At 43.7% G+C, this 19,470-nt stretch overlaps 2 protein-coding genes across 8 annotated transcripts in view; one reads left to right on the forward strand and one right to left on the reverse strand.

Moving 5' to 3' along the window:
* Positions 1 to 514: 514 nt before the first annotated feature.
* NTHL1 (nth like DNA glycosylase 1) lies at positions 515 to 5,856 on the reverse strand. Its single transcript, XM_032447655.1, has 6 exons — positions 5,727 to 5,856; positions 4,929 to 5,149; positions 3,904 to 4,074; positions 3,198 to 3,357; positions 1,631 to 1,736; positions 515 to 1,001 (listed from the first exon to the last, which is right to left on the reverse strand). The coding sequence occupies exons 1-6, from the start codon at positions 5,788 to 5,790 to the stop codon at positions 878 to 880; spliced, it is 846 nt and encodes a 281-aa protein (XP_032303546.1). The 5' UTR covers positions 5,791 to 5,856; the 3' UTR covers positions 515 to 877.
* Positions 5,854 to 19,470, forward strand: part of TSC2 (TSC complex subunit 2) — a 31,745-nt gene continuing 18,128 nt past the window's right edge. For 5 of the 7 annotated variants that reach the window (XM_015876594.2, XM_015876597.2, XM_015876596.2 and 2 more), the window contains exons 1-25: positions 5,859 to 5,959; positions 6,585 to 6,750; positions 7,564 to 7,650; positions 8,281 to 8,391; positions 9,125 to 9,269; positions 9,396 to 9,513; positions 9,963 to 10,011; positions 10,407 to 10,532; positions 10,872 to 10,945; positions 11,293 to 11,419; positions 12,065 to 12,208; positions 12,424 to 12,561; positions 12,777 to 12,880; positions 13,352 to 13,433; positions 14,315 to 14,470; positions 14,793 to 14,909; positions 15,424 to 15,546; positions 15,772 to 15,878; positions 16,324 to 16,477; positions 17,160 to 17,282; positions 17,608 to 17,742; positions 17,875 to 18,064; positions 18,490 to 18,583; positions 19,002 to 19,104; positions 19,323 to 19,417. In XM_015876594.2, the coding sequence (XP_015732080.1) occupies positions 6,613 to 6,750; positions 7,564 to 7,650; positions 8,281 to 8,391; positions 9,125 to 9,269; positions 9,396 to 9,513; positions 9,963 to 10,011; positions 10,407 to 10,532; positions 10,872 to 10,945; positions 11,293 to 11,419; positions 12,065 to 12,208; positions 12,424 to 12,561; positions 12,777 to 12,880; positions 13,352 to 13,433; positions 14,315 to 14,470; positions 14,793 to 14,909; positions 15,424 to 15,546; positions 15,772 to 15,878; positions 16,324 to 16,477; positions 17,160 to 17,282; positions 17,608 to 17,742; positions 17,875 to 18,064; positions 18,490 to 18,583; positions 19,002 to 19,104; positions 19,323 to 19,417 (2,840 nt within the window). In that variant the 5' untranslated portion in view covers positions 5,859 to 5,959; positions 6,585 to 6,612. Of the gene's footprint in view, positions 5,960 to 6,584; positions 6,751 to 7,563; positions 7,651 to 8,280; positions 8,392 to 9,124; positions 9,270 to 9,395; positions 9,514 to 9,962; positions 10,012 to 10,406; positions 10,533 to 10,871; positions 10,946 to 11,292; positions 11,420 to 12,064; positions 12,209 to 12,423; positions 12,562 to 12,776; positions 12,881 to 13,351; positions 13,434 to 14,314; positions 14,471 to 14,792; positions 14,910 to 15,423; positions 15,547 to 15,771; positions 15,879 to 16,323; positions 16,478 to 17,159; positions 17,283 to 17,607; positions 17,743 to 17,874; positions 18,065 to 18,489; positions 18,584 to 19,001; positions 19,105 to 19,322; positions 19,418 to 19,470 lie in introns of all 7 variants that reach the window. The other 2 variants (XM_015876601.2, XM_015876595.2) reach the window with 2 other exon arrangements.

Genomic DNA, 19,470 nt, shown 5'->3' on the forward strand with positions numbered 1-19,470 from the left:
TCCTCATCTGTTTGCTGAGAACTTGAGGGTGGTATTACTGCCTTCTTTAGCACATTATAAACTTTGCTTCCTCCCTTGCCTGTTTAAAGTGTAGCTGAAACGATCCCTTTGAAGCTCTGCAATGAAGTCAGTGTTGCCCTTTCTTTGAAGAACAAAATGCACACGGTGCTGGTGGTGGCCCTTCTGTCAGCATCTGAGGTACACACTAACCTGGATCCTGCAGCTACTGGCAACCCTGTTAACATATTCAAAGAGCGTGAATGTTGTGCCTCCCCCAAGACTCCTCAGCAAGCAGAACTCAAAGGTCACTTGTTCAGGCTGTGGCTGCCTCTGACCCTGGTTTGCGATATCTCTAGCTGGACTTTACTGACCATGGTTCTCACTGCCAGGGCCAACAGGAGATATAGCTGCCTGCTCTCAGCTGGCAGGGCTGGTTGCTGCAGACTCACACTTTGGTGAGGTCATTGGTATTCTTCCCCCCCACCCTGTGTTACAGAGCTGCCAGCAAACATCATTGGTAGAAAAAACAACCCGCCACCTTTATTCAACACATTTACAAGCAGCATCAAGTCTTGCATCTCTCCAGCTGTTCTTGACACTGCACAGCATGCTGTGCTGCTGGTGCACACTCAAGCATTCACATGGAGGCTGGAACTGGCAGCACTGACACAGCAGGACTACTGTGCTTTGAAAGACCCTTTTTCCTCTTGAGAGCACAGCCACCAACAGCCACTTTCCCTCCCCAGAGATGCTGAGTGGGCTGCAGCACTCTCCTGTTTCCCTGCAGTCACACAGTCAGCCCTGTGCAAAGTACAAAATTCCTACTGCTCAGCTCTGGACCGAAGCAGCCCTTTTGCTCTAGGAAGCCAGAATGGTCTCAGAATCTCTTAGCAGAGGGGCAAATGTCTTGATTGAGGCATTCTTTGCAGCGAGGATTCACAGGCAGGCAGGTCTGCTGTCCAAAGCCCACCAAGAGCCAGTTTATCTCCCTCCAGAGATCCCTGCGGTGAGAGAGAGAGAGAATGAGCTTTCCAATGCAGATGCTTAGAGGGGTTAAGCAGCCCATGTTATTACACTGATACCTTTTGCCTATTGTTCCTTTTGGTGTCCTAAGCCACCTGGAGGCTAAGAGCAGCCCTAGCTCCTCTTGACCCTCTGAAGTGTGGGGGATGTGGAAGGACAGTCACATAAAACACGTGGTCATTTCCTTGTGCTAAGGCAGGTGTCAGATGCAGAGATGTGACATTAGAATGTTTCGCTTGATACTAAAGATTAAGCATCACTGAAGGCCAGAATCCAACCATGGCCTGCTACTGCTGTGTCCATTAAGCTCAGCAAGGTCCCACACAGAAAGGCACCTGGCTTGCATCATAAGTTTGTCTAGGAAAGCAAGTGTGGTATCAAGGCCTCCAGGTACCTTCCTGAACTAGTGCTGACTGACATATCTGATAGCAAAGAAACCACTCAGTAGTTGAGATGCTGCTGAAACACCATGAGAGCAGAGAGACATCTGCAGACAAGTGCATCCATAAAAAGGAGACTGCAGCCACTGAAAACGCAAAAGGACTTATGCAGATGTGGCTCCTCTGACTAGCACAGGGCAGAAGGAGGCTGGGGGCTCACACCTCACCTGGGCAGCCAGTCCTCCAGTGCTACCCGAGTTTCCTCTGGGTATTTGGTCTCTTTCTTCACCCACTTCAGCCTGTTTGTGATCCTGTGCACATGGGTGTCCACAGCTAGGAAGGGAGAACCCAGAGTTTAGGTGAGAGACAAACACGCCTGAATGGAGAGAGCACAGCCAGGGCTGCCTGTCACAGCAAACCAGGTGCAATGCCTTGCAATGGGCTTCCTTTGCAGCCCTGCAGGAATAGGGCAGGTGATTTCCCAGAATGGGAAGCTCACTCACAAAACAAACATGTTGGTTTCTTCCTAAGCTCAGAGCCAAAAGCAGACGGGGTGGATATCTCATACCATCAGCTAGCAACACACTGACACAATCTTACGCAGCCTTCCTACAAAGGTTTCCGCACTGTGATCTAACAGGCACAGGGCAGCCTGTCCCAGGTTCTCTTCCTCTGGGTATTTCAGCTGCTGTTACGCAAGTTGCAATCTCTGCCCCTCAGTTTACCCAGATGGAAAACACATTTCATAATACCTACTAACACAAGAGGGTTTGTGAGGTTTAAACAAATGTTTATAAAGTGCTTTGAGCTAAAAAGCTCAGAATGCAAAGTATATTATTGTTAGATCAGCAGCGATAAACCTGTCTCTGTGGCTAATTGGGCAAAACCCAGGAAATTGCTGTAAACAGGAAGACTAAGCCTTGCCTCCTAAATCAAAACTGAACACGCAATTATTTGGAAAACAGTTGGCTACTTTGGCTCCCATTGGACTTCCCTCCCCCATAGCAGGGAGAAAACAACAGACCCTGAACACTGTAGAGCTCTCGCACAAGAGCCACATTTTGCACAGCTGACAGTCACCAGTGGGGCTGCAGGGGTCAGCTGCTGCCCGCACTGACCTTGGGTTGGGGCAGTCATTCATCAGGTGGCACCACTACTGGCTTTCCCAGAGTCCTCCATTAAGCAGCCAATACACTCAGAATATTAATCCATCCACAGGGTCCTGGGGTTGTGCTGATCTTCCAGCCCCATCTGCCGGCTGTGCAGGGCAGCCCTTTCTTTCTACAGTGTATCATGAACCACTGAACTGATTTCAAGCAACTGGTGCTAAAGACTAAGCTACACTTCTACCCTCTTAAGAGCTTGCAGAAGCAACCTAGCAAACTTCAGGCCAAAAATTATCTGCAAATCACAAAATTATCCCCAACTCTCTTTCACTTGAAACCAATGAGATTTCAAAGTTTTATTTTACTAGCACATCTTTTTGGATGCCTACCCAATTAAACAATATTTGCTCTGCTTATCAGCATCTGAGCAGAGGGAGTGACTGCACTTGGGGATTTTTGCTTCAGTTTTTGGACAAAATGGTAAATGGGTCCATGCTTAAATCCTAGCAATGCATCCACTTTGAATGGTTGAGGATTGCACCCTGCACCCACCCAAGCACAACATATACTCTGCATATGACTCAAGTGATGCTATTTGGCTCCTTAGAGCAGGTAGCTTGCAACGAGCCCTCTCTGCCCAGGGATGGATCATGCAGGATTCAGGAACAGAGAAAACAGTTCAACCTACCTATCCCAGACACGCTGTTCCAGGCAATGTTCATGGCCAAATGGGCCATTTTAGGCCCAACTCCTGGCAGCTTCACCAGCTCCTCCACAGTGCTTGGTATGTCACCCCCATAATCCTGCTTCAGGATGGCTGTTGTCTGCTTTATGTACTTCACCTTGTTCTGGAAAACCAAAGGGACAAGCAGAAAAATTAAGTTGCCCTCCAATAAGAGGGGAAGAAACAAACTGAATAAAAACCCCATTACTCAGTGTGGGTTATGTGTGAGGCCACATATTGGAGTTTGCAGAGAGGTGACAGAGATCTTAGATTTCTCCCTGAAAGCAAAATGCTGAACGCTGATTAGCTCTAACCTCCTCTGCACTCTGCAGGCATTGCAGCAAACAATCTTACTGTGAATACGAATCATTAAAACCAGCATAAAAATACAGCCTTTAACTTGGCTCCAGGAAAAATACCACCACAGGGCATGGAATAAAGGCTGAACACAGTGGGAAGTCTCAGACACGGGGCTGATTCACACCCACCTTCTGCCTTCAGTGCTTGCTTTCTGCACAGGTACTGGCCACGAGATGCAGCCTGCAAAGGCCAAGCAACCCACGTTGTGCCCCTCTCCTGGGCTTCTGAGCAGTCCCAGACATGAGAGTATACATGGGAGCAGGGGAAGGTGGAGGAGGTTAATGCACACAAACGTTGATCCTGCACTCACCCTCCAGAATCCAACAGGATAAATGATTTGCCCAAGTGTTGCATCATCCATCTGCAAAATGCTGTCAACCGTGAGGCCACGCTGCCTCAGGCGCAGCATGGCAGCTGACGTCACCTGGTCCTTGGTCTGGCTGGAGAGCATCAAAGACAGCAGAACTTGGTAGCGCATAACCTGGGGGAAAGGAGACACCTAAAGGCTCTGACAAGACTCTTTTGGAGCTGGATTCTCCCATCCAGCACAACACCACCGAGCCAGTCTGCGTATTCCCTCTATGTCCCCATGTACAGTGCACAGAGAGCACAGCCCTGCACTGTGTCTTTGCCTTGCTTTGTTTTTAGTGCTGATTCAAATGCTCCCCTTCCCCACTGGTTCCATGCTGGGGGTGCACACTGCTACTCCAGCAGGCCCCTGCATTTCAACTGATATCCTCTTAAAGGAGGGCTGCAAGAAGGAAGAAAGACAATTTGCACTTCTGCGTTGCTCTAAGAGCACAATGGCAGGTTGGAAAGTTCTCAGCTCTCTCACCTTCTCCCTGAACTGTTTTTCCTCTGTGTTTACAGAGCCATCTTGGTGAGTATCTTCCTTGGACTCCTGCAGACATTTAAAGAAAGGAAGGACATGCCTTCATGCCCTGCCAGCCAGCCCTAAAAGTACAGCCCTAATACTTTGCTGAGGTTTACACTCTAAGATCAAAGTAATCTCATTTTTGCCTCATCCTTTTGCTCAAGCTAAACTCTCCAGTTTAAGGAGACACATCCATGTCTGCTAGTTGGAATGGGCTAAATAGGAGCAGAGAACCCAGAGTCATGTTACAAGGACTGACTAAGCCAGGCACAGGACAGCGAGCAGCTGGCTCTTCTCTGCCCACAGGATAAGCCAGCTCCCTCCCACACGTACCTGTGCCATTACCTCCTACACAACCGATCCCTGCCTTCAGACTGGATGCACTGTGTGTTTATTTTGCTGTTATGGAGATATCCAGTCTTGCACTATGCAGCCCAGTGGTGCTCCCAGGGAGCCATTACCTGCGGTGGTGCGCTGGTGTCATAGCATTTCTCCACCCCCATCTCATCCACAGGAGCATCTCGGTGTCTCCTCATCTCCCGGATGTTCTCCAGCTGCTGCCTCCAGTTCTCTGGCTCCCATTTGGGGTTAGGGGACTCAGGCTTGGCTTCAGCTTCATAAGCAATAGGGACCTTCCTTGTCCTCTTGCTGTACCTCAGGGCTGCACTGCGAACCCGGCTCCCTGCAGGAGGAGGATTTTCATGCCTGAAGCCAACACTTGCTGTCAGATTCCATCACCTGCCCCACACCCGATGTTCCCAGACACAGACATAACCACAACCAGCAGCACCTCTTGTGCGGGCACCAGCCAGAACTGGAAGTACCATAAGAATACAATCACAGAATTATCAAGGTTGGAAAAGACCTAGAAGATCATCTAGTCCAACCATTCCCAATACTTGCCGGCTAAATCATATTCATCAACACAACATCCAGGCATTTCTTGAACACTCCCATGGTCGGTGACTCCACCACCTCCCTGGGCAGTGCATTCCAATGCCTGACTACCCTTTCCGAGAACTAATACTTCCTAATGTATCCTGAATCCCCCCTGGCGCAGCTTAAAACCATTCCCTCTAGTTCTATCATCGATTAGAGGCAATGGGATTAGAGGCAATGGTCCCCACAAACAAATAAAACCCCTTAATAGCCCCATAAGGGCTGCTGCTTTCAGGATGGCCAACACTCCGCCCCCTTCCCGGATCTGGGTCAGTGTTTGGGTTTAGGTTTGGGGTTTGGGTTTGGGTCTGGGTCCATACCTGCAGTCGCAGCCCCGACCCTCCGAGCCGCCCTCCCACCCCCTCCATGCGCAGCCGCGCACATGGCTGCCACCCCGCTACCTCCAGGACTACCAATCCCAGAATTGATTTCTTTTTTTCTTTTTTTTTTTTTTTTTTCCCAATTGATCCCTTGAAAGCGACGGAAATGAAGGGAGGGACTTCCGATAGAGGCGGAGCCGACACGGCACGGAGCGGGGCCGGGCCTGAGGCGGGTGAGCGGCCCCGGTTGTGGGGCTGCGGCCTATGGCTGCTGTGGGGTCTATGGGGGAGGTTGGGGTGCGGGGCTTCTTGTGCTGTGTCCCCCGGGTGTCCTGAGGTGGGGGCGGAGTGCTGTGGTGACCCTTGGAGGACTGGGTGTCCCGCTGTCCTGTTGTGCTTAATGTTACAGTGCTTGTAGAGTCGTGTAATGCCGGTTGTGCGGGACCCACGCGTTGATTCTGGGTTGGGAGTGATGGAATCCCAGAGGGGTCGTGTTAGAAAAGCCCCCCAACCCCACACCAGGATCGGACCAGGGCCCTGTGCAGCCCGGCCTGGACCACCTCACTATTCAAGTGAACGAGGGCTTTGGTTCATATCTGCCTCAAAGTGTGCATGTCTGTGCTTCAAACATCAATTTAATGGTGTTAAAGCTGAGATTGCTACGTGCAGGCTGTGGTGGCACTCAGAGCACACACAGCAATGGTTACCCAGTGCTATCAACCCTGGTTGTCCTCTGTGTCCTCTCTGTAAACAGCTTGAAACAACAGAGCAGTTTGTGAATGCTGCATTGTGAAGGCTGTTGGTGGTGTTTTCATACTTAAAGGGCCTCCCTGAACAGTCGCTGCTTTGTGTTTGCAGGGGGCTCAGTGCTGCTTTCTTGGCAGCTATGGCAAAGCCTCAAAGCAAGGATTCGGGGCTGAAGGAGAAGTTCAAGAATCTCTTGGGGCTGGGAACATCCCGGGGAAGTTCCAAGTCATCAGAGGGCAAGCAAACGGAATTCATCATCACTGCAGAAATACTCAAGGTGCGAGAAATGGGCATAGTCGTCGATGCTGGGAAGGCAGAGGGCTCACAGTCAGTTGTTCTGCTTTCTTTGACATCATGTGTTCTTGCCTTTTTATTTTCTCTCCCAATTTGCTCTAGTGAAATGGATATAAAATTCATGGAGTTAGAAGTTACAGTGTTTTGATTATTCAACATTCAGATCGTTTTGAGATGTTTTATAGGGTGATGTTATTCTCTGTTCTGACAGATCACAGGCTGTTTCCTCAAAGTGAGTTGCTTTGTGTTGATAGTTTGAGCTTGATGAAGTTTATGTGGTGGCAGTTAGTGCAAGCTGAAAACTATTCCTGTTTTATGAAAACTTATATTTTTTGTGGAAGAAAAGCTCAAATGGTTCCAGTAATTGGTCTGACAAGTCTGTAAACAGATTAATTAGCAGACAGAGAGGGAGATGCATAGAAGGGGGAAAGAGATCAGGATCTCTTCTTGTCTGTGCTGAAACAGCCAAGCTTTTACCTGCTGGAAGCTGGAGAGAGACTTCTGTCTGTCCTTTCCCTGCTCCCTGTGTGCTGGATGAGAGCCACAGTCAGTTATTAACTTTTCTGAAGGAATTGAGTTGTTCTGTCCTGGAGCTGCTTGGCTTCAGGTCTGGGAAAGCTCCATCATGATGATTTTTGGAGAAATTCCTGAAAAGCTCCAGTGATGATGATTAATAGTGAGATCATTTGGGGCAAATATCTTAATTCCTTTTTCAACGGCCCGTGTAGCCCTTTGAGAAATGGACGAGTGTTTCTAGAAAGATAAACTGTTGGCTTATTTCTGCATTTTGTTCCAGGAACTGAGCATAGAATGTGGATTAAGTAATAGGATACGAGCAATCGGCCAAATCTGTGAAGTGGCAAAAACAAAAAAAATCGAAGAGGTGAGTTGCAAAGTGTTCAGTGAGTATTTGAAGCATAAAATGTAAACAACAACTCGTAGCCTGTCATAAGAGGTTCCTGTATTTCAGGAGGCCTTTTCATATCAGTATTCCTGGAAGCTACATGTTATGCTGTCCGAGCCTGTAGTTGGACATGGCTCACATGCCAAGGAAATTAGTCTTGTCCAATCTGCCAGCTGTGGTGGAGAGAGCATGTAGCTGATGGGCTTCCTGCATGAAATGGAAGTGTAATGCTGTTAGGCCTGATCGGGACAGTTAATAGATGATGTTAGTCCTGCAGGGTGGGCGTTTGCTAACATCCTGTCCTGTTAGTAAGTGACTTCCAGTTGGTTTTAAACTCACCTTGTGTTTGGGTGAAGCACAAATGTCACATGAATGAAGAACTTCAGTGAGTGGGGTGTGGGTTGTCATACAGGCCAGGAACTGGTGTCACACATGCTTCATCTGAGCTTATGACAGGCAGGTGAGAGTGTCCCTAGGGAAGGAGAGTTCTGGATGTGAAATCCTGAGGATCTTGTTTATTAGCATGTAATAATTAGTGGCTGACCTACTGGATGAAGTTCCCAGGAGAAGCTCACCTTTCTTTTTACTGCCTGTCACATTTGTTTTCAGCACGCAGTGGAAGCAATATGGAAGGTGGTAGCTGATATGCTGCAGCCAGAGCGTCCAGCTGAAGCCAGACACGCTGTTCTTCATCTCCTAAAGTCAATCATTCAAGGGCAGGTGAAAACAAACTGTAGAAAAAACACTGTTCTTAAACTGGATGCGTGTTGAGTATGAATGTGAAAAGATATTGGACGGCCTTTTTCTACAACCTTCCACCTTTCTTATTTTGATGTTTTAATTTAAATTCAGGCACAATGGAGCAAATTTTATATGGTCTTTGTCCAGACACGTCAGTCCCAGTCTGCAGCATTTTTTGATATTTCAGCATGTTAAATGTGCAACAAGTTCTCTATGAGATACTTTCCTAGCCTGGCCAATTTAAGCATGCTATGAATTCTTCAGATGTCACAGTGTGCTGTTCAAACGTAAGACCGTATCAGACCAAAGTTCTTCTTGGTGCTATCTTGTAAAGGTAGTGGTAGATGCTTACGAAAAGAGTAAGCATCAATTCTGTTTCATTTCATTTTATAATTGCTCTCCTGGCAGTGCTGTCTGTTGCAGTTTCTGAGGGTTGCTGTGTGTATTGGATGCTGTCTGTGTGATGCTGGACAAAACAGCCTTCAAGCCCTGAATGCCGATTAAAAAAAATGTTAGAACAGACTGAGAAGTCCTGAGCAATTGTCAGTAGAGACAGAGTTATTTCTGTAGCCTGTAGAAAAAGTGAATAATTTCAAGCATCAGGTTTATTGTTACAGCTTTTGATCGGGTCTGGGCCTTCTTTAGTGACACTGTTATTTCTCCACACTCTCCCCCTACCCTTACATCCCCCCTTCTTTTTTTTTTTCCTAAGGGTGAGAGGTTAGGGATCCTTAGGGCACATTTTTTTAAGGTTATTAAGGACTATCCTTCCAATGAAGACTTGCATGAACGGCTTGAAGTGTTTAAGGCTCTAACAGAGAATGGCCGATACATCACTTACTTAGAAGAAGAGTTAGGTGAGTAATATCTTTATTCCTCTTAACATTTGCCTGTAATAAGCCAATGCAGAGGCATCCTGCAGTGAAAGAGAAAGGAGATAATGGACAGAAAGCTGATTGTAATAATTTGTTTTCTCCCTTTAGCCGACTTTGTGCTACAGTGGATGGATGTCGGTTTGTCTTCAGAGTTCCTTTTGGTTTTAGTGAATCTGGTGAAATTCAACAGCTGTTATCTGGAAGACTATGTAGCTGACATGGTCCAGTAAGTTGTTTTTTTTTTTACCTTTTGAATGTTTATTCTTGGCTTATCACAGCTGCAGATTAACATGCAGATGAGTGGAATCTTTTTAATCTGATCTGGATCTCTTTTTTTCTGGATCATATCTGACAACTCTGACAAATATTTGAATTTCTTACAAAATTCAGATTCATTTTAGTTTAAAATGTTGCATGTACTTTCCTGGTTTCGTGTGATGTCTGCTATTTTATTAACAAAGGCGTAATGAGAGGTTATTCAAGTGCAGCTTTGAGCTAACGGTTTATAAAAGGTTTTACTGTCCAGTGTCCTTTGGAATGTTACAAAAAGTGCCAAAGTAGGGAGAGTGATAAGAGAAAATAGCGTGCCAATTTACTTTTTCTGTTTTAGCTCTTTGTAATTTGCTTAAAATCATATTAAGCAAACAATAATAATTAAACATTCTTTCCTAACAGCAAGATATGCATCTTGTGTATTCAGACTTCATCGTCTGTGGACATAGAGGTCAGTAGTTTGAGTCTGTCTTAATACTTCAGAGTACTTTGAAATTCTTTGAAACCATATCTGTTACAAACAAAATCAGATCATTAGACTCTTATCTCAGTTTATTCTCATCCTAGAAGAGAGCTCATACAATGTTTTGAAGTGTATGTAAGCCAAAATATCTCTTACACCAATACTAATTTTATTCCGAATGAAGCAGAGCTTGCATAAATTTGTTAAGCAGATTTTTAATGGTGCTTTTTATGGGTTACTTTTTGTCCTGCATTTAAAACAAAAAAAGAAGAAAGGTATATCTTAATCTTTTATAACTTCCACAAGATTTCCTGGCCCTGTCAGACTAGGATTTGACCTGCTTTATTCCTGTGTATAATCATGTTATCCTCTCTTTCTCTAAGATTTCTTTGCAAGTTTTAGATGCTGTTGTTTGCTATAACTGTCTGCCATCAGAGAACCTGCCAGTATTTATCATCACTTTGTGCCGTACCATCAATGTGAAGGAACTCTGTGAGCCATGCTGGAAGGTCAGAACTTTTAATGAGTTCACTGTTTCCTCCTTGCAGATGAAGAGCCCATATGCCCTTGAATGTAGGACATACTCATAAAAGCAAACTGAAAATTAAATAAGTTGTTTCAAGCATTAGGGGCTCATCACATTGTTAGTGTATATTCTGTCATTTTCTGAGCACTAAGCTGTGCTTTCAGCTGATATAGCAGGCTCCCTTCTCTGCTGCGGCATGGAAATGGTGTGGAGCACATTTACTTTCCATGAGCAGTTATGGTTGTCCTGCTGAATGCATGTTTGTTTTGACAGTTGTGTGTTTTAACAGTTGAATATTTAAGTGTTCTCTTCGAATTTCCAGCTTATGCGCAACCTTCTGGGGACTCATTTGGGACACAGTGCAATTTACAACATGTGTAGGATCATGGAAGACAGGTAAAGAGATATAACAAAACTCTAGTAATTCAGTAGAAGTTCCATTGAGGTAGGCTGGGGAGCTGCTGACCTCAGTAGAACAGATTGGGAGTTCTGATTTTTAAAAGTGAATACTTTTCTTAATTAAACTGCCAGAATGCTCATTTCCCAGCTTTTTTGAATTTAGTTTTCCTTCATTTAAAAATAGAATCATACTAGAAGGTTTTCTAGATTTTGTGTTCATGAATTGCAATGCTCTGATGTGTAACAGCTGGAAATTACTATCATGATAGTGTGTATTGCTACTGAGTTCTGTGCCCTAAAATAATCTTTGCATGGTCAAAGACTTACCTTCGATCTGTTTGTAGAGCTTACATGGCAGATGCAGCCCTGCTTAGAGGAGCGGTGTTCTTTGTTGGGATGGCTCTCTGGGGTGCTCATCGCCTCAATTCACTCAAAAATTCCCCAACTTCAGTCCTGCCTTCATTCCTCAAGGTAGGATGGGGGATGTTGGAGAAACTTTTTAATCTGATGTGTGTCTGGACCTGTACAAATGTGGAGTAAAATTTTGATCCCCTTCACTGAAGGGATCTTTGCATGGCTGGAAGATATCAGTTGGGTGATGTATAAAGAAATAAAACAACAGAGACTTTAGGTTTAAAACAGGCTTCCTTCTAGAATATTTTTATAACTCTGTTGGGCAGCAATGCAAACTCTAGATTTCTTTTATGAAGAATCTACATTGTGGATGCTAGCTTGAAAAATAAAAATGAAACATAAACTTGCACTCTTCCTAATGTGTAGTACAGAAATCTGAGGGACATCATATCTTCAGAGCTCCCTTAAAATTTTCTCATTCACGTGGATCAAGCAGGAGTTACTAGCTTTAAAATCCCACAATCCTGCTCTTTTAGGATAGGGCTGAATTTGGCAGCTGATCTACAGCTACTTGCAAGAGGGTGTAACTGCACTTCATAAAAGAGTTCTTTGCTTTGGCCTTTGTGTGTATAGACTTGAATGCATTTATCACAGGCCTTCAGGCTAACTTTATAATGAGTAAGGCATGTTTCATTTGAATTCAAGAGGGTTTCTGTCTGCTGTTTTCCAGTTGTTAACTGACTGAAGCACTTTGTATTCCAGGCCATGACTTGTCCCAATGCAGTTGTATCTTATGAGATAGTTCTGTCCATCACCCGTCTAATAAAGAAGTATGGGAAGGAACTGCAAGCTGTTACTTGGGATATCCTTTTGGACATCATGGATCGATTACTGCAACAGCTGCAGGTAAGTGTTCAGCCTACCTTGATGCACTTTCAGTTAAAGAACTTTCCCTTTCTGCAAATTGATCTCGTTTGTACACCCCAGTGACCTTTGAAGTCAAAGGAAAGTTTAGCCCAATTCTTCATGCTGTGCTTGTCAGCTGAGTTTTCTATTTGTTAACAGTTGATATTTGATGGTAAAGTGCAAGTCTTCCAGGAATGTTTTTATCTCTGTTTCAGAGTTTAGAGAGCCAAGAACTTAAGTCCATTGTACATGATCTTTTGACTACAGTAGAAGAACTCTGTGACCAGAATGAATTTCATGGTTCTGAGGAGAGATTTTTTGAGCTGGTGGAAAGATGCGCTGATCAGAGACCGGTAAGACTTCCCCTGGTAGCTTCTTTGTTTATGATCAGTTGAAACTGTTTCGTTACTCGGTACTGTTGAAAACAGTGAGTCCTGAAATAGCAAGCGGTTAGAAAACCTCAGCAAGGACTTACATTTGCATGATCCTTGTTCTTAGAGGGAGGACAAAAATGAATGTATTGTTTGTGATTATACACTAAAAAAAATTCTTGATCTTTCTATGAAAGGAATCTTCTGTATTAAACTTGATAGCATACAGAGCTCAGTCCATTCATCCTGCCAAAGATGGCTGGATTCACAACCTGCAGATGTTAATGGAGAGATTCTTCAGGTATGAAATCATGACTTTATGAATACAAGGTACTTTCAAATGTTTCTTGCCACCTTTCTGTGTTAAATAATTCTGTTTTGAAGTTCAAATGTTAGTGAATAACTGCTAAGAAGTACAGTAGTTCCAGTAGCACAGTACGTGAAAGGATTTGTTTAGCAGATGAAAAACTTTCCACTGGGTTATGCTCCTCTTTTTTTCCCCTGTCCTTTATTACCATTGGTTGGTGCTATTTCACTTCCCTTAAGCATTTACATGCTCTGCTGCACAGCACTCTGTAGTTCTGACAGCAAACAAGATGTTGCTGTTCAGCTTTGTGATTGTATGTGGTAGCCCAGTAATAAAGTAATATCTGTTTTTGAATTGGCACTCCTAGAAGTACTTTTATACTCTAAAATACCATTGTGTAGCAATAAAAACTTACATCTCATTTGTGAAACGTTACTCATCTTGAATTTGCTCTTTTTATTTTAGGAATGAAAGCCGTAGTGCTGTTCGTATTAAAGTTCTGGATGTCTTGTCCTTTGTACTGAGTATTAACAGACAGTTCTATGAGGTGTGTGTTTATCTGTTTCTGAGGATTAAATGTGTGATCTTCAGGGGGTGGGAAAGGCTTTGATGTGGCACATTTTATGGTGTTGTCTCTGCCACTGATGAGTGCACAGAATTGTGCTTTCAGTGTGACACACAACAAATGTTATTTCCAAATGTTTGTAGGAGGAATTGCCTTTTAATTGTCCTTAGCCAAGTAAAGGTCTATGCAAGTTGCAGTGTGAGATGCTGTGAAATGTTATGAGGACATCCTTGCTTATGGGTTCACTTCTCTGTTTTATAGTCACTGATTCCATATATATTTTGTTTGGAAAATCAGAATTGGTCTGAGAGACGCAGACTTGATAGAAAAGCTTTGTGAAAAGGTCAGGTTTGGGCAGGATCTGACATGAGCCGATTGACTTGTCTTGGTGCTTCCAGTTGCCATCCAAGATAGAGGCTGTCTGAAAGAGAAGTTGCTCAAGAGCTCTGGGGATGTCTTCAGCTCCCTGGAATGTACCCAGAATGTGTCAGAGGACAGGAAGGGGCAGGACTTCTTGGACTTCTTGGACTCCTTGAAGATTTATGAAAACTTGTTGCTATTGTATATTTCCTGCCTGCCAAGAAACCAAGTCATAGAATTCCCTTAGCCCACGTTCATATAGACTGTTGATGTCATCTGTGGGATAGATGAAAAGCCAAACACTGAGTTCAGCAAAAAGCCATACATATTTTGAGGGGGGTGTATAGAAATACTGAACCAGAGGAAAGATCAAGGCACATAACAGTTAGTTGAGGATCAAGCCTGATACCAGTATTCTTTTCATAGCTGCTTGTCTCTTTAACATGCTTATTGTAAAACAGACAGCAAAATGTCCAGGCTTATTCAAGTCTGTTCTCTTGCAGGAAGAGCTGATAAACCTGGTTGTGATCTCTCAGCTGGCTCACATTCCAGAGGATAAAGACCACCAAGTTCGAAAACTGGCCACTCAGCTACTTGTAGACCTTGCTGAAGGCTGCAACACACATCACTTTAACAGCTTGCTTGATATCATAGAAAAGGTGAGGTAGAGTTTGATCAGCTGTTGGTAGCATCACAACAGCTTTATACAGATCCTCCTGCTGTGGCTGAGGCTAACCTGTGAATGTCATCGCTTGCATAGGTCAGTGGGGACTGTAAAATGGCTGGGTTTTGTGGGGTGCAGACATGGAGCACATAGTGGAATTGAACCTTAAAAACCTTATCAAAACCCATCCAAGCTACGTGGCAGGGCTTGCAGATCTTCTGGCAAGGATAATTTGCTGTAGTCTTGTTTGACCTTCTAGGATAGAATTACAGGGAGGTTGTGTTGTAGATCTGAAGTGTTCTGCTTTTTATAAAAAGGTGGCTGCTCATTCTCTGTCATCTCCATCTGAACTGGAAGAGAGGGATTTGCTATCATATTCAGCTTCTTTGGAGGATGTGAAGACAGCAGTTCTTGGACTTCTGATAATTCTTCAGGTAAATCTGGAAGAGCATTAAGCAGATCCTCTTCCTAGTGGCCTTCTACCAAACTCTAGCTATTTTAGGTAACTATTCTGTTATTAAATGCTGTGCCTTTTGTTTATCACTTAATATTTAACTCATTTGGTCAGTTGTTTTGTTTTGGGGCATTGTGTGACTGTTTGCTAGATGTTCTATTTTCTTTCCATTGTACAGCAAATATATGAGCATTTTCATGTGTGGAGGGCAGACATGTTCATAAATTGCAGTAGAACAGGAGTAGCTCGTAGCCTTGAATTGTGTTTGGATAGCATGTCCTGAGATGTATTTTAAGCAGTTCTGAAGAGCGAGTTGTTCTGGACTCTACAGCAGTTATTGTTCTGGAGTCTACAGCAGTTCTGATCAGAAATGTCCTTTTATCTTGCTTTCAGGAGCCAGAATTAGGCATTGTTCTTAAATTCTCAGTTCAGATACACATTTCTGAATAACTAGCATCAGTCTGCCTTTAGGTTGTGTTTCTATTCCTCTGTAGACAAAACTCTACAGCTTACCTTCCAGCCATGCCATGCGGGTGTACGAGATGCTGATTCACCACATCCAGCGCCACTATATGTATGCGTACAGCCTTCCTGTTGCTAGCAGCATCAGATTGCAGGTATGAACAGTAACCTGTGCATGCTGTCTCTGGGAATATTGGGATGCAGGTGGAAAAATGTGTTATGTAGAGCTTGTCAGAAGCAAAATTAAGTGTTTCTTGGCTGGTGCATGCACAGAACTAGTCACAGCATCCAGAAAAAAAATCCCTTTGTCTATACCTGTAGGGGGGAGTAGGGCGAATATTCCAGAGTTTTCAGTTACTCCAGTGTCTTCTCTGTTGCAGGTATTTGATTTCCTCTTGATGCTTCGAGCTGACTCCCTCCACCGTCTTGGCCTTTCTAACAAGGATGGAGCAGTGAGATTCAGCCCCTACTGTCTGTGTGATTTTGTGTAGGTTTCTCATAACATTTAGCAAATGCTGTTTTCAAAACTATTCTACTTTCTTGCATGTGTTAAATGGTTTATCTCCAGTTTGTCCAAATCGTTCTAATCCTGATGAATCTGTTATGAGACAATTCTATAGTTACAGCTTAGAATGGACTCAGCTAATAACTCCGTGTTCCCTCAGACCACTTATCCTTAGAGCCCTCAATCTCAGACATGAAATTTCTCTTCCCGTCACAAAAACTTAACAAAAACATTTGCAGTTTCCTGCCTGGAACCAGTTCTTATGTTGAGATTTGATTTAGTGATCTGTACAGATCTATCTATTCCAATTCTGTAGCTTGCTCTGATGTTTTTTTGTGAAACATACCACAAAGAGTACATCTTTAAAATTCCCAATTTTTATTCTTAACTTTACCTTATGTTATTTTTCTACCTTCCTATGTTGTAGAGAAGCAGAGAAGAGACCTTCTGAGAAAAAGCCTACTGGTACGCTCTCTCCACCTTCAGGAAGTCCCAGTGTGCCTTCCCAGAACAGCACCATTCGGATAGGGCATTTGCCATACTCAATGGTCTTTGGTGTCCTTCTGCAGTGTTTGAAGCAAGTATGTCTGCTCTTAATGACAATTGTTATCTTTGTGTAAAATATGACAGAATAAAAGGTCTGGTTAGAGAACACTATCCCTGAGTATGTAAATAATGACTGAGAAGCAAGACTTAAATCCTCCTTCATGGGCATCTGTGTGTAATTGTGCAGCTTTGCAACCACCAGTGGGAGCACTAGTTCATCTCTCCAGTAATTCAGCAAGGCTTTCATTGCATGCTGCTTCAGGTTGAGCAAAGGCAAAAATATGGTTGTTAAACAAAGATGAAAGAATTCATCCTATTTCTAAAAGGGCATTCGTAACTGTAAATGTAAATTGCTTGTTAATGCTGGATTTGGACAGGGCTGCATTCTGAGTGTGTCTTGCTCTGGGGGCAGATTTGTACTAGCAATTAGAAGAGTTGAACTCTGGCTTTGTGTGCCAGAGCTCTGTCGAGTGGCTACAAGTCATCTTTCAGCATGCAGTGCCAGTGTTGCACTTAGAGAGAGACTGGAAGTAACAGGTTTCTTCCAACCTCTATGATTCTATGTGACAGTAAATGTCATTTCTTTTTTGTGTAGCTACCATGCCAAGACATACATCTGCCTAGGAAGTGGCATGTTGTCTGAATTTGATGAGTCTTACTTTCAAACAGAATGAAAAGCATCCAAAAACGTTCCACCCAAACTCTCTTCCTTTCCAGGAGACAGACTGGAAGGTGTTGAAGTTGGTCCTCAACAAGCTACCAGAGTCCCTCCGCTATAAAGTGCTGTTTTTAACCTCTCCTTGTAACATAGACCTCCTGGCATCTGCCCTGAGCTACATGGTAATGCCACTCACCCTATAGGTGTATAATTACCAGATCCTTTGTTTACTTATCCCTTTTTTTTGAGTTGTTTTTTTTTTTTTTGTTTGTTTGCTTGTTTGTTTTGCCTATTATGTCTAGTATTTTCAAGATCATCATGTGTCTTGCCAGTCCTTGCTCACCTTCTCTTTTTGTGGGGGTTGTTTTAGGCGTTTAGTGATTGGTGTTCTTCTCTATCTGTATATTGTATATGTACACACATGCAAAGGGAGCTATGGGCTATGCCCTTCAACTGCCTTATAGAGAGCATTCTTAAGATATTCTAACATAATGTGTGATGCATCAGCTCACAGACAAGAAGACGACCGACAGGCTCCATGGTACCCCAGAAGGCTTTTCCCGCACGGATTTGCACCTGGCTGTAGTTCCAGTACTGACAGCGTTGATATCTTATCATAATTATCTGGACAAAGCTAAACAGGTACAGGAAAAATCAGAGAATGGGGTGGGATCAGGGACCTTGTAAGTTGTTCTGAAATACTAACTGAAGTCAGGAGTTAGCATGTCACAGGTTTTCTCTTTATTATGACTCTTTCCCCCTTTTATTTTCCAGCGTGAGATAGTGTACTGCCTGGAACATGGCCTTATTTATCGCTGTGCAAACCAGTGCGTTGTGGCACTTTCTGTCTGCAGCGTTGAGATGCCCGACATCATCATAAAGGCGCTTCCTGTCTTAATAGTCAAATTAACCCACATATCTGCTACAGCCAATATGGCGATCCCTCTCTTAGAATTCCTTTCAAGTAAGTTGTAATGTTCTTCTGTGCTTGATCTTGTAGTTGTAGATGTTTAGAGCTGAGTGTGACTGTTTTGATTGCATTAGTCAAATGCATCTTGCTGTGAGGGTTTATTGTTTTTTTGGCGATGCCTTTTCATCATCCTCAAAATGTAAGTGTTTGATTATCTCATTTGTTGCTGTTTTTCTTTTTAAGACATTTGCTCATGCTTACAGTGAAGCTGTAGAGTTGTGGGAAATAGAAAGCTGTTCTCCCTCCCCTGCATATAACTTAAGACGTGTGAAATTACTGTGATGTTAACCATGATGTTAACTTCTGTGTCAGCTGATGACTTAAAAGAAACAAAACAGTTCAAATTAAGCTGGATTCTGGTATTGAATGGCTCGTGTTCAGAACTCACCTGTGTTGGTTTTCTTCTTGAACTGTTCTAGCTCTAGCAAGGCTGCCTCACCTCTACAGGAACTTTGCTGCAGAGCAGTACGCCAGTGTGTTTGCCATCTCCCTGCCGTACACAAACCCTTCCAAGTAAGTTCATAGCAAATCTGCTTCATCCCCTTCCTTATCTGTAAAATGAAGAGGACAAGATAGGCTTTCCCACAGCACTCGGGTCAAGATTATTTATGGAATATTGCTCATTTTGGTGTCTCCCGGCCTTTTCTGAAAGTGGACCATATTCACCTGGGACACAGTGTCTGTTTTTCTTAAATAGAAATCTGCTTTTTCTTACAGTAGGTAAAGGAATGGTTGTATTTCTCAGGCAGACAGGTCCCTGTGTTCAGTTCTGACCTGATTTAGCAGAGGGTTGATAATTAGGGTAGTACGATTAGGTTGTGGTTGGACTTGATGGTCTTTAAGGTCTTTTCCATCCTGAGCAATTCTATGATTCTTTGATTCCGGAATGATGTCATACTGCAAAATTAAACTGTGGTTTTTGCATTTCTAGGTTTAACCAGTACATTGTTTGCCTGGCCCACCATGTGATAGCTATGTGGTTCATTCGGTGTCGCCTTCCCTTCCGAAAGGACTTTGTTCCCTATATTACGAAGGTAATGGATACTACTGAACCAAACAGCACACAATAGAATTGTTGACTTATACTCTTTCAAGAAGTGTAATTGTTCTGTATGAAGCCAGAAAAAGATACTTTTTCTTGTCAGCATCTTTATCAAAACCACATGTGGGTTCTTATGCATTAGCCCATGCTTGCAGTCTTTCAGCTGCAAGCTGCTCATTCAAACTTATATCTTTTTGTCTCAATTGACAGGGTTTACGCTCCAATGTGCTGCTGTCCTTTGATGACACACCTGAGAAGGACAGTTTCAGGGCTCGTAGTACAAGCCTCAATGAGAGGCCAAAAAGGTAAATGATGTTAGATTCCAGCAGGGTCCTATGTTCCTTGTATAGTGCTCACA

Source organism: Coturnix japonica, chromosome 14, assembly GCF_001577835.2.
Source record: "Coturnix japonica isolate 7356 chromosome 14, Coturnix japonica 2.1, whole genome shotgun sequence".
Lineage (NCBI taxonomy): Eukaryota > Metazoa > Chordata > Aves > Galliformes > Phasianidae > Coturnix > Coturnix japonica.

Excerpts from the sequence above, each read along its gene's own strand:
- NTHL1 (XM_032447655.1), bottom strand. The coding sequence starts at position 5,790 with ATGTGCGCGGCTGCGCATGGAGGGGGTGGGAGGGCGGCTCGGAGGGTC. Across the intron at positions 5,150-5,726 it reads GGTCGGGGCTGCGACTGCAG|GGAGCCGGGTTCGCAGTGCA; the intron begins GTATGGACCCAG and ends CTCCTCCTGCAG. Across the intron at positions 3,358-3,903 it reads ATCCTGTTGGATTCTGGAGG|AACAAGGTGAAGTACATAAA; the intron begins GTGAGTGCAGGA and ends TTGGTTTTCCAG.